Source organism: Hyla sarda, chromosome 8 (assembly GCF_029499605.1).
Source record: "Hyla sarda isolate aHylSar1 chromosome 8, aHylSar1.hap1, whole genome shotgun sequence".
NCBI classification, from domain to species: Eukaryota; Metazoa; Chordata; class Amphibia; order Anura; family Hylidae; genus Hyla; species Hyla sarda.
The window spans coordinates 104454457-104468885 of NC_079196.1; the positions used below are offsets into that span (position 1 = coordinate 104454457).

Consider the following 14429-nt stretch of genomic DNA (forward strand, 5'->3'; position numbering starts at 1 on the left):
GCACTCATACAATGGGGTAGAGGACCCGCACCTATGGACAAAAGTGGGGTTTCAATCCTGTGGTAAATATATACAATGATATTAGCTAATCCTCAAAACTGATGTAAAAATGAGACATTAGCCAGTATATCCTTATATGAAGGACATACCTGAGCCCGCACACCACGCCAAGGTTTCTCATGTGATGCGGGACCTAACCACTAACCTTTTTTGCCTGGCCAGATGCATAGAACCAGGAACCAGATATACAGCAGCCTAAGGTCCAACTTGCAGACTGCTCCCCAGTCGCCTCCAGTGTGAACTCAGCACACATACAATGGGAGGGGGGAAGACAGGTTACAAGCCCCACCCTTGCTGGTTTATATATAGCAGGCCTCACAGGTGAAACCCCCAACGCTACCCAATAAGATAAAAGGGTGCATTGGTATAAGCCTTAAAAGACGCTTGCCGGCTTATATTTGCATGGACATGGCTATAGCAGGAAACTCAACCCCAAGTGCAATTGTGCACCTTCGCTGGGGTGGAGGCCCTGCACTTGTCAACCGTTGCTAAGGGCGATGTCCCCAGCAAAAATTGCATACAATGGAGAATGCCTGCAGACGGTCACAAGTACCACAATCGCATCTGACACCTGATAAACGTGTATATGGATGCAAACAACATGACTAACTTTAAACAGAAAAACAAAACCACGTAGTCTCAGGGTGATAACAGGTGCTCAACCCCAAGTGCAATTGTGCACTCATACAATGGGGTAGAGGACCCGCACCTATGGACAAAAGTGGGGTTTCAATCCTGTGGTAAATATATACAATGATATTAGCTAATCCTCAAAACTGATGTAAAAATGAGACATTAGCCAGTATATCCTTATATGAAGGACATACCTGAGCCCGCACACCACGCCAAGGTTTCTCATATTCAGCCCGACTACGTAACTTATTACAGTGCATAGCCTGCCCACTTGTTAATCCTCAGATGTCTGGCTACCCACGGCAACCAAGGTTATTTTACCTGTTGCCGTGTGCACAGCGGCATAGGCATGACCAAGCGGTAAACACGTGAAACTGAGCAGTCACCGGTCCCCTGCTCATAGGGGGCTGTTTGTCTGTTCTCTTCCTGTGATGCAGATCACTGCACATTAATCCTTGTTCTTCAATAAAGCTTCTTCGACTCTGCGACAAGGGTGAGTGCTACGTTTGTTACAGTTCTCTCTTAGTGATATTGCACTGGCTACGAGATTCAGACTCACCTGTGTGGAACATTCTTACTATACTAAAAACAATAAGACTGTGGTAATATACATCAGGTGCCCAAAAAATGGGGTGGTTTGATGCCCTGTATAGTGTTTATAATCACACCATATATTGTGAGGACGTGACATAACAGAGCATAAACTAATTTAGTGCAGAGCACACTTAATATTGTAATGACATGTAATGTTTCTGACTGCCGATAAATATATATTAATACTTATATACTTATATGCCATTGCTAATGGTGCAAAAATATATTTTCTACCCACCCTTAACCTATAAATCAGCTTGCTATCTGCTCGTGACTAAGATGGAAACCTTGGGATGACGCCAGAAGGACCAAGATGAGAAGTCAAAAGACAAAATATTTGAGGAAGATATAGACAGTGTAGAGAGATCTGGGGTTTTCTGGTAGAATAGGGGGATGGTGAACTACGGCCAAGAAAGAAGTGAATGTTTAATATGCTAATGTATACAGACACAAAACTCAAATAACCATTCAAAATATAACATGATGATTTTGACGTGATAACTAACCTCCCCTTTTTGTCAAATTTAAAAACCAATGTACTTCCGTGTATTAAACAAAACTCTCTCTGGGAACTCGTGGGAAAACTGAGTTTCTTGCTGAGAGAGTTCTATACCAACTTTTTGTCTGGTGTATATTTCTTGTGTCGACACTCAGCAGTATACAGCAGCAGTCATGCACATTTTAAGGCCTCATCCACATCGATCCTTAACAACATAATAGAGTGCAGAGCACACTGTATACTGTAACACATGATGGGATGTAATTTAGTGCATAGTACACTGTATACTTTAACACTTGATGGGATGCAATTTAGAGCAGAGCACATTGTATATTGCAATGACATGTGACATACTGTAATAGAGTGCAAAGCACAGTATACTGTAACACATGATGGGATGTAATTTAGTGCAGAGCTCACTGTATACTGTAACACATGATGGGATGTAATTTAGAGCAGAGCACACTGTATACTGTAACACATGATGGGATGTAATTTAGAGCAGACTACACTGTATACTTAAACACATGATGGGATGTAATTTAGCGCAGAACACACTGTATACTGTAACACATGATGGGATGTCATTTAGTGCAGAGCTCACTGTATACTGTAACACATGATGAGATGTAATTTAGTGCACAGCTCACTGTATACTGTAACACATGATGGGATGTAATTTAGAGCAGAGCACACTGTATACTGTAACACATGATTGGATGTAATTTAGAGCAGACTACACTGTATACTTAAACACATGATGGGATGTAATTTAGTGCAGAGCACACTGTATACTGTAACACATGATGGGATGTAATTTAGTGCAGAGCTCACTGTATACTGTAACACATGATGGAATGTAATTTAGAGCAGAGCACACTGTATACTGTAACACATGATGGGATGTAATTAAGAGCAGAGCACACTGTATACTGTAACACATGATGGGATGTAATTTAGTGCAGAGCACACTGTATACTGTAACACATGATGGGATGTAATTTAGAGCAGACTACACTGTATACTGAAACACATGATGGGATGTAATTTAGCACAGAGCACACTGTATACTGTAACACATGATGGGATGTAATTTAGTGCAGAGCACACTGTATACTGTAACACATGATGAGATGTAATTTAGTGCAGAGCACACTGTATACTGTAACACATGATGGGATGTAATTTAGTGCAGAGCACACTGTATACTGTAACACATGATGAGATGTAATTTAGTGCAGAGCACACTGTATACTGTAACACATGATGGGATGTAATTTAGTGCAGAGCACACTGTATACTGTAACACATCTATGGGATGTAATTTAGCGCAGAGCACACTGTATACTTTTCACATGATGGGATGTAATTTAGCGCAGAGCACACTGTATACTGTAACACATGATGGGATGTAATTTAATGCAGAGCACACTGTATACTTTAACACATGATGGGATGTAATTTAGCGCAGAGCACACTGTATACTGTAACACATGATGGGATGTAATTTAGCGCAGAGCACACTGTATACTGTAACACATGATGGGATGTAATTTAATGCAGAGCACACTGTATACTGTAACACATGATGGGATGTAATTTAGTGCAGAGCACACTGTATACTGTAACACATGATGGGATGTAATTTAGTGCAGAGCACACTGTATACTGTAACACATGATGGGGTGTAATTTAGTGCAGAGCACACTGTATACTGTAACACATGATGGGATGTAATTTAGTGCAGAGCTCACTGTATATTGTAACACATGATGGGATGTAATTTAGTGCAGAGCACACTGTATACTGTAACACATGATGGGATGTAATTTAGTGCAGAGCACACTGTATACTGTAACACATGATGGGGTGTAATTTAGTGCAGAGCACACTGTATACTGTAACACATGATGGGGTGTAATTTAGTGCAGAGCACACTGTATACTGTAACACATGATGGGATGTAATTTAGTGCAGAGCACACTGTATACTGTAACACATGATGAGATGTAATTTAGTGCAGAGCACACTGTATACTGTAACACATGATGGGATGTAATTTAGTGCAGAGCACACTGTATACTGTAACACATGATGAGATGTAATTTAGTGCAGAGCACACTGTATACTGTAACACATGATGGGATGTAATTTAGTGCAGAGCACACTGTATACTGTAACACATGATGGGATGTAATTTAGCGCAGAGCACACTGTATACTTTTCACATGATGGGATGTAATTTAGCGCAGAGCACACTGTATACTGTAACACATGATGGGATGTAATTTAATGCAGAGCACACTGTATACTGTAACACATGATGGGATGTAATTTAGCGCAGAGCACACTGTATACTGTAACACATGATGGGATGTAATTTAGCGCAGAGCACACTGTATACTGTAACACATGATGGGATGTAATTTAATGCAGAGCACACTGTATACTGTAACACATGATGGGATGTAATTTAGTGCAGAGCACACTGTATACTGTAACACATGATGGGATGTAATTTAGTGCAGAGCACACTGTATACTGTAACACATGATGGGGTGTAATTTAGTGCAGAGCACACTGTATACTGTAACACATGATGGGATGTAATTTAGTGCAGAGCTCACTGTATACTGTAACACATGATGGGATGTAATTTAGTGCAGAGCACACTGTATACTGTAACACATGATGGGATGTAATTTAGTGCAGAGCACACTGTATACTGTAACACATGATGGGGTGTAATTTAGTGCAGAGCTCACTGTATACTGTAACACATGATGGGATGTAATTTAGTGCAGAGCATACTGTATATTGCGAGAGCATGCAATGGCATACAGCACAGAGTACACGGTAAATAGTTAGGACACGTGAAGTCATACAGTGCAGAACACTGGGAGGACACGTGATGTCATACAGTGCAGAACACTGGGAGGACACGTGATGTCATACAGTGTAGAACACTGGGAGGACACGTGATGTCATACAGTGCAGAACACTGGGAGGACACGTGATGTCATACAGTGTAGAACACTGGGAGGACACGTGATGTCATACAGTGTAGAACACTGGGAGGACACGTGATGTCATACAGTGTAGAACACTGGGAGGACACGTGATGTCATACAGTGCAGAACACTGTATATTGGGAGGACACGTGATGTCATAGAGAGCAGAACACTGGGAGGACATGTGATGTCATACAGTGTAGAACACTGGGAGGACACGTGATGTCATACAGTGCAGAACACTGTAAATTGGGAGGACACGTGATGTCATACAGTGTAGAACACTGGGAGGACACGTGATGTCATACAGTGCAGAACACTGTAAATTGGGAGGACACGTGATGTCATACAGTGTAGAACACTGGGAGGACACGTGATGTCATACAGTGCAGAACACTGTAAATTGGGAGGACACGTGATGTCATACAGTGCAGAACACTGTAAATTGGGAGGACACGTGATGTCATACAGTGCAGAACACTGGGAGGACACGTGATGTCATACGGTGCAGAACACTGTATATTGGGAGGACACCTGATGTCATGCAGTGCATAGCGTATATTGGGAGGACATGTAACGTCATACAGCACACTATATTGTTAGGACGTGTGACGTAATACAGATCACACCTGTGACGTAATACAGCACAGAGCTCCCCTCAGGATATTGCTCCTACAGCCCTGGTCTCGTTTCCCTCCTTTTCTCAGGCCCATGCTGTGCAGTGTGTGAGGGGGAGGGTTCGCAGGTCGGCAGCAGCTCACTCACTTGTCCACCCTCCTCTCTGTATTTCAATAGGAGCCTCTCCTCCTTCCATAGTGACTCCAGTGCTGCGCTCCTCCCTTGCTGCAGTGCCTGCCTGGGAATCCCGGCCTGACCCACACTTTGTGCCCGGGACATTTCAAAGCCCCGGAGCGTCCTGTGTAGCCCCCCACCTGCCCCAGCCCTGCTCCCTGTACACAGCTGGGGATCCAGCTTTTCCAGAGAGACCTGTCTGCTGTGGCTTCCTCATTCCTTCTCTCCCCTCCCTCCAGCCTCTCACTGGCCTTCCTTCCGCATTCAAGGGGCTTTCTATTGCTCCCTTGGGAGAGAGAGTTTAACACTTTGCTGGGATTATAGTAAAACTTTATCTTGTACTTCCTGAGGAGTTTTCCTTGGAGGCTTGAAGAGGCCCCGTCCCTGTCACCTGTATGTAGTCTTCCCTCCTGCACAGTTACATTAGTGATACAAGTGTGAGGCATGGAGTGTGCTACTTCCCATCTCTGACACCTGTTGCTTGGTGTAGGAAAGTGACACTTTGTATCCTGCTGGAAGTGACAGTGTTTTCCTCAGGTGGCCATTGTGTGTAAATATGAAAGTCACAGTATGCTTTGGAAAGACTGGAATTGTTGTGCCTTGCAAGGATGGCAAGATCAGCGTGAGAGAATTAATCCAGCAGGCGGCACAGAGATACATCAAAGCCAAGGAAAAAGTAAGACTTCTCTCTTCTTATATACTAACCCAGTGTTTCCCAACCAGGGTGCCTCCAGCTGTTGCAAAACTACAGCTCCCAGCATGCCCGGACAGCCAACGGCTGTCCGGGCATGCTGGGAGTTGTAGTTTTGCAACAGCTGGAGGCGCCCTGGTTGGGAAGCACTACTAACCTGTCACCTGTTTAGTGATGTGCATCTCATGGTTCAGCGCTGATCCTCTGGATACAAGAATAAGACTCACCTGTTCTGTATACCCTTACTACACTGAGAGCAATGCCAGACTGTGGGTAACATGCAACAGGTGCCTAGAAAAGTGGGGCAGTGTGATGCTCTGTATTAAAGGGTTATTCCAGGAAAAAACTTATATAAATCAACTGGCTCCAGAAAGTTAAACAGATTTGTAAATTACTTCTATTAAAGAATCTTAATCCTTTCAATAATTATCAGCTGCTGAAGTTGAGTTGTTCTTTTCTGTCTGGCAACAGTGCTCTCTGCTGACATCTCTGCTTGTCTCGGGAACTGCACAGAGTAGAAGAAGTTTGCTATGGGGATTTGCTTCTAAACTGGACGGTTACCGAGACACGTGTCATCAGAGAGCACTTAGATAGAAAAGAGCAACTCAACTTCAGCAGCTCATAAGTACTGAAAGGATTAAAGGGGTACTCCGGTGAAAACCTTTTTTTCTTATAAATCAACTGGTGGCAGAAAGTTAAACATGTTTGTAAATTACTTCTATTAACAAATCTTAATCCTTCCTGTACTTATTAGCTGCTGAATACTACAGAGGAAATTCTTTTCTTTTTGGAATGCTCTCTGATGACATCATGAGCACAGTGCTCTCTGCTGACGTTATTATAATAATAACGCTTTATTTATTGTTGTCCTTAGTGGGATTTGAACCCAAGCCCACAGCACTGCAAGGCAGCAGTGCTAACCACTGAGCCACCATGCTGCCCTTAGCATTCATCTGCTATGCATGGTTGCTGAAATGGACAGAGATGTCAGCAGAGAGCACTGTGTTTGTGATGTCATCAGTGTTCCAAAAAGAAAGGAATTTCCTCTGTTTTTTTATAGAAGTAATTTACAAATCTGTTTAACTTTCTGGAGCCAGTTGACATAAAAAAACAAGTTTTTTTCCTGGATAACCCCTTTAACTAAATGGATATGCCTTATATTTATAGTGCCCAGAACAGTAGGTACATCTGTCATAGTCACTTCCTAGACAGGCAAAAGTTCGCCAGTGTGTGCCATCTGCTGGTGCACAGCCTGATGGGTAAGGTGGCATTGATGAGTAAGGCCACCATGGGGCATATTAGAATTAGTGTGGTGTGCACCAGATTTCCCAACATAGCACAAGCTTGTTAGAGAATACGCTGTAATGTACTGGACAACAGCAGGTTGGCCGCGCATAATTCGTTTGTTACCTTTTTCGTAAAAACGGAGCTGAGGCCTCCTGCACAAAGATGTATTCTGTCTGTGTACAGCCTAGAAGTCAACTGGGGAGATTAATTAAAACCTGTGCAAAAGAAAAGTGGAGCAGGTGCCCGCAGCAACCAATCAGATCGCTTCGTTCATTTTTAGAAAGGCCTCTGAAAAAAGTGATTGGTTACTATGGGCTATTGCTCAGCTATTACTCTACACAGGTTTTAAGAAATCTACCAAATGAGCCAAGACTGTGCTTCTGTATGTTTCTTACCTGATACAAATCCTAATGGAGGTTTTAATTGTCATAGTAATTTGATTCCAGCAGAATACATATGTATTCTGTGTAATATAGTGTTGTATATAGGTATCATATGTCTACGTCATACAGGTGTATAGGGACTATGTACATTCGTACAACTTTCTGGCATAGAGTATTTGAAGTTTGAGGCTATGTTCACTCGTCAGAATTTTCCTGGGGAATTCTGATTGGAATTCTGCGTGGATTTTCCGATGCAGCAGAGTCCCATTGAATTCAGCGGGAATCTGCTGCACTGTATACATGGTTTTTGTGCCCACAGAAAGAATAAACCTGTTCATTATTTCTGTGGATTCTGCACGGAATGCATAGCCGTCTATGAAACAGCGCATTCCTGTGCGGTCCTAGCACCAGCATATTATATCGGTGCCTGCCGTCTCCGGAATGTTGTGAACATAGCCTTCCTTCAGACACACTTTTTGCACAAATTTTTCTGTCTTTGAAAAAAAACACAAAAAATAAAAAAAATAAATAAACAGCACTTTTTTGTCCTCCATGATGCATTTCTTGTAGTGATTTTTTTAAACTGCCAAAGTAATATGTATCAGTATATTGCATTTTTGGAATATTGATATAATTAATGTTGTTTTTTTGATCATGTGTTTCAAGGATTTCTATTGAAGAATGTAAGGGGGAAAAAAACACACACCTTAACATATTTTATTTTATATGAGTTTTTATTTATTTTTCACGATTTTTCGTGCTGAAAACTCCCCCCTCGGTTTATACTCGAGCCAACTCTCTGCCTGTCAATCCCTTCATCAGTGGTCTTCAACCTGTGGACCTCCAGATGTTGCACAACTAGAACTCCCAGCAATCTTCGGCCCCGGCCCCGGAGTAGTGACGTTACCTTGATGACGACGCACAGGGACGTTCGTGCGCAACGTCCCTGTGCGTCATCGTCAAGGCAACGTCACTAGTCTGGGCCCGAAGCGCGGAGAATAGGCCCCCCCGGTGAAAATGGACAGCCCGCAACCACTAACCATCCCCACTGGACAGTCCCTGGAGCATAGAGGTTTCAATACTACAACACCCAGCATGCCTGGAGCATGCTTGGAGTTGTAGTTTTGCAACATCATGAGGTCCGCAGGTTGAAGACCACTGATGATGGGATTGACAGGCGGTGCTGATGAGGGGGGAATGATGACGGGGGTCTGGATGATTACATGGGGGGGATGATGTATTTGCCTAGGCTTATAGTCAAGTCAATAACTTTTCCTGGGTTTTTGGGGTGGAATTAGGGGCCTCAGCTTGTATTCGGGTCAGCTTATACTCGAGTATATACGGTAACTTATGGGACAAAAAATACCACAAACTAGGGAAACAAATTATATAGCTACATCCCATAAATCTGACATCTATGAAAATACCAGAAATCTTTAACCTATTTTGGGCAAACTTTTTTCTTTAAGCAAGGCCTTCAGCTTCTTGGACACCCCTTGCAACAGATTTGTTTGCTATATCTGTATAAATAGCTAAACACAGCAGTAAATCCCCAGCAGATATGGTTTTTGTAAATGTATCCTTAAAGATAACCGGTCACCAGATTTTACCTTATGTAACTGTTGGCAACACATTATACAGTAGAATCTCCCAATAGTGGATACTCATGGGAAATAAAAAAAGTGTCCACTGTTGAGCGATGTCCCCTATTGGGGGGGAAAAGGCTAAAAAAATCTTTCTAAATTACCAAATACTGTACTATACTCCCTCCAGAGTGTAATTACCTATAAAACATGATAAAAATAAATATTATTACAGTAGAATCTCCCAGTGCTGTTTAATCACTCCTTATCCCTTCCTCGTATCCTTTCATCCCCCTTTATGCCCTGTGCCACCTTATTCCCCCATGCCATGTGCCACACATTTCCTCTTGATCCCCCCTGTGCCAATTCATTCCTCCTTTATTACCCTCTGTGTAAATTCATCACCCCTTCTTTATGAAGTGGTACTGGGGAATAAAGGGGGAATGAAATGGCACAGGGGGTGGTAAAGAGGGGGTGATGAATTTGCACAGAGGGTAATTAAGGGAGAATGAAATAGCACAGGGGGGATCAAGAGAAAATTATGTTGCGGGGGGGGGGGGGGGGGGGGGTAATATTGGCTGTATCCCCTGATGTGCTAACCACTGAGCCACCATGCTGCCCTTAGCATACATCTGCTATGCATGGTTGCTAAAATGGACAGAGTTGTCAGCAGAGAGCACTGTGCTCATGATGTCATCAGTGTTCCAAAAAGAAAGGAATTTCCTCTGTAGCATTCAGCAGATAATAAGTACTGGAAGGATTAAGATTTTTTAATAGAAGTAATTTACAAATATGTTTAACTTTCTGCCACCAGTTGATTTAAAAGAAAAAAGGTTTTCACCGGAGTACCCCTTTAAGTAGGTAAATCACGTTCTCACTTCTGCACCTATAGTAACCCTTCACTGGAATTTTGTGACCTTTCTTGGGGTGATAAATATTTTCTCGTTTTATCCCATTACATTGCATGCATGAAAGACATGCAAATGTTGCTTTCTTCACACTAGCCTAAAAGCTGTGTTCCGTCTTCTTTTTTTTTTACTGTAATAAGAAACGGCTCTCACAATGGGAAGTATTCTGGATTACTGAACTTGAGACATTACAACCATCAGGATTAAATGAATTGTGTAGTTTTAGAGCATTTTTGTAATACAAGTGTTATTAAATCAGTGTTTTTTTTATTTTTTTAAACTTGTTTTTAGAATGTGTCTAATCTAATTTATTGAATGAAGGTGTGCTCGCACATACAAAGGTAGATCGGTGTGAGGGATCTGGTACGCGTGAGTAAGGGGGTGGACCCCGAAACGTCGCGTCATTTCCTCCTGACTTCAAGTCATTTGTATCTTTTTGCATCTATTGTGAACTTTGCAAATAAAGGGAAAAAGACAGGATGGTCATGAATCCCACAATGAATTGAGTCATTTCTATTTTGTGTCTGCAAAAATTACCCCTGCTATAGCAGTATTATGTGCCCTAGGATTTTTCATCCTAAATCCTATGTTACCTGTGTTAAAACACTGGAGTGCACAGTAGTAGACATGCTTCAGCTTGGCGAGGCATTAAATGAAGTTGACAATACATACTGTTACTATTTAGGTCAGTGGAATGCACAGATTATCGTCTAGTGAATCACTACAGATAAATGTATCTTTAATAGCATGGCCGCTCCTAGACAGCATTCACATATGACATAGTAGCCAGAGATATGCTGTACCTGTTGTACTTAGCTCATGCAGTGGCATAGCTATAAAACTTAACATTCTTCAGGGGGTTCAAGTTTTTGTGTGCTTCCCTATTTTTTTCTAGCTCTTTTGTTTTTCTCTTAAATTACTTTAAAGGACATCTGTTCCAAAATAAAACTTATCCCCTATAAGTGTTGATCGCAGGGGGGTCTGACCGCTGGCCCCCCCCCCCCCCCGCGATCTCCCAAACAGGGCCCCGCATTGCTTCTCTATGTGAGCAGCCAATGCGCGTAGCATCGACCCCTCTGAGGTCGACGGTACACCCCTCAATGCTCCCTCCCCATACAGCTCTATGGGAGAGGCTGGGAGGCACGAACTCTGCCTCCCCGCCTCACCCATAGGGAAACATGGGATGTCACGGTAAGGCCGGCACGTCTCCTGCACGGGACCTATATGTTATATGGGACCTATAACACTGCAAAAAAAAAGTGTTAATAAAGGTCATTTAACCCCTTCCCTAATGAAAGTTTGAATCACCCCCCTTTTCCCATAAAAAAAATAAAACAGTGTAAATAAAAATAAACATATATGTGGTATCGCCGCATGCGTAAATGTCCGAACTATAAAAATATATCATTAATTAAACCACACGGTCAATGGCGTACGCGCAAAAAAATTCCAAAGTCCAAAAAAGCATATTTTGGTCACTTTTTATACCATTTAAAAATGAATAAAAAGTGATCAAAAAGTCAGATCCAAACAAAAATCATACCGATAAAAACTTCAGATCACGGCGCAAAAAATTAGCCCTCATACTGCCCTGTACGTGGAAAAATAAAAAAAGTAATAGGGGTCAAAAGAGGACATTTTTAAACTTATACATTTTCCTGCATGTAGTTATGATTTTTTCCAGAAGTACGACAAAATCAAACCTATATAAGTAGGGTATTATTTTAACCGTATGGACCTACAGAATAATGATAAGGTGTCATTTTTACCGAAATATGCACTGCGTAGAAACGGAAGTCCCCAAAAGTTACAAAACAGCGTTTTTTCTTCGATTTTGTCGATTATTTTTTTTTTTTTGTTTCGTTGTGGATTTTTGGGTAAAATGACTAATGTCACTGCAAAGTAGAATTGGTGGTGCAAAAAATAAGCCATAATATGGATTTTTAGGTGGAAAATTGAAAGGGTTATGATTTTTAAAAGGTAAGGGGGAAAAAACGAAAGTGCAAAAACGGAAAAACCCTGAGTCCTTAAGGGGTTAAAGGGGTACTCCCACCCTAGACATCTTATCCCCTATCCAAAGGATAGGGGATAAGATGTCTGCTCTCGGGGGTCCCGCTTATGGGGACCCCCGCAGTATTGCATGTGGCACCCACCTGTTTTTTGTCCGGAAGCGCTGGAGGGTCTGAGTCGCGACTATGGGAATGGAAGTCCGGCTGTCACACGGGGGCGTAGTCCTGACATCACGGACGTCAGTTCCCCTGGTCGCGACTCAGACTCTCCAGCACTTCAGGACAAAAAACAGGTGGGCGCCGCATGCAATACTGCAGGGGACCCCCAAGAGCAGACATCTTTTCCCCTATCCTTTGGATAGGGGATAATATGTCTAGGGTGGGAGTACCCCTTTAAGGCCCAAATTGGCTGAGTCTTTAAGGAGTTAATCTATGTTGAAAAAAGCAACAGAAAATATCAGAAAAAGGATAGAAATGTGGCTCTTACCGGTCTTGGTTAACTTCATACTTTTTTCACTTACAGATTGGGGGACAGAATACGGAACAGCTGTTTCGTGTAGATGCACATTTCTTCTGGCCGGCCCTTGTTGCTCTGTATCCTGCCCCGTCCCTATTCTGTAAGCATACACACTGAATAAAGTTTGAGGATAACCAGGACCTGTTAGTGCTGCATTTCCATTCTTCTCTGAAATACGCTGGACTATTGCTGGTATGTGCTGAGCACCACCAAAAGTGTCTGTTACCATGATCCTGACTTGTCTGTGTAGTAGTGCCAGATGTGTTCTTCTGTTAGGGATACAACAGAAAATGCATGTTATTTTTGAACTACTACTTTTACCCATTAGCGCCACAGACATTTTTCCATTTGGCATTTAAATGTATTTCTTCTCTCCTTTTAAGAGCCATAACACTTTTACTTTTATACAGAACCATATGAGGGCTTTTTTTCTGGGCCAATTCTAGTAGCCCTGCAAAATTCTACTGCCAATTCTATTTGTAATGACAGCCTTCATTTTACCTTAAAATGTAATGTAAAGCAAACAAAATTCTTTTTAGGGTGAAAATGGGAAAAACAAAAACAATTTAGCAAATTTTGTAAGGGGGTTTATTTTTAAACTGTGCACTTTGTGTTAAACTTACGGTACATTGTCATTTTTGTTCCTCAGGCGCTTAGAGGCAAGTGGTGGTGGTAGGAAAGCAGTCGCTTGCCTCTGAGCGTCCCTGCAAGGTTGGATTGGTGTTTTAAAGGAGTAAATATTATCCACAATTTTATAAAGTCAGAAAAATAAGACAAGAGATAAGATATGTAAAAAAAAATTAAAAGAGGAATCAATACATCATAAATGCCATCACCGAGGTCTTACAGAAAGGTGTAAAATTTAAAACCTAGGCCGTCATTTATCATTGTGTTTACCTTTTTTTTCTGTCTATATTTGGCGCTATTTTAGCGCAAGTGTACTTTTTTGTGCCTTTTTTGCTCCCTTCGGTTTTACAGATTTTTGCAGATTTTAGGTTGTAATTCACAGATTTTACCAATACGCATGATATAGAAGGGTTTTATGAACTGCGCTTTTCTATGAAAAGGCGCAAAACCACTGAAAAGTCTCTAAAACTACACCAGCCCAGACTTAGCTTAGCTTTTTGGTGTATCAAGAGGGTGTATCAAATTTCAAGAGGGTGTATCAAATTTCAGAAAACGTGTCCCTGCACAAAATGTATCAAATGCTCTGCGACCATTTAATAAATTTGGTGCTCCTACACATACCAGAACACAAAAAAAAAAGTTAAGAAAAATGCTTCACTTACACCTACAATAATGAATGCCACTTATAGAGTTGTTGATTAACATAATAGCAATGCTGGCTAAGGCTGGGTCCACACTACGTTTTGTCCCATACGGGAGCGCATACGGCAGGAGGGAGCTAAAAGCTTGCGCTCCCGTATGTGACCGTATGCGCTCCCGTATGCCATTCACTTCA

The 14429-nt window shown here is 41.9% G+C and overlaps 1 protein-coding gene across 3 annotated transcripts in view; it reads left to right on the forward strand.

The window, feature by feature from the left end:
• Positions 1–5501: 5501 nt before the first annotated feature.
• PARD3B (par-3 family cell polarity regulator beta) overlaps positions 5502–14429 on the forward strand; it is a 1515381-nt gene continuing 1506453 nt past the window's right edge. For all 3 annotated transcript variants that reach the window (XM_056536585.1, XM_056536586.1, XM_056536589.1), the window contains exon 1: positions 5502–6265. In XM_056536585.1, coding sequence (XP_056392560.1) covers positions 6146–6265 — 120 coding nt within the window. In that variant the 5' untranslated portion in view covers positions 5502–6145. The remainder of the gene's footprint in view (positions 6266–14429) is intronic.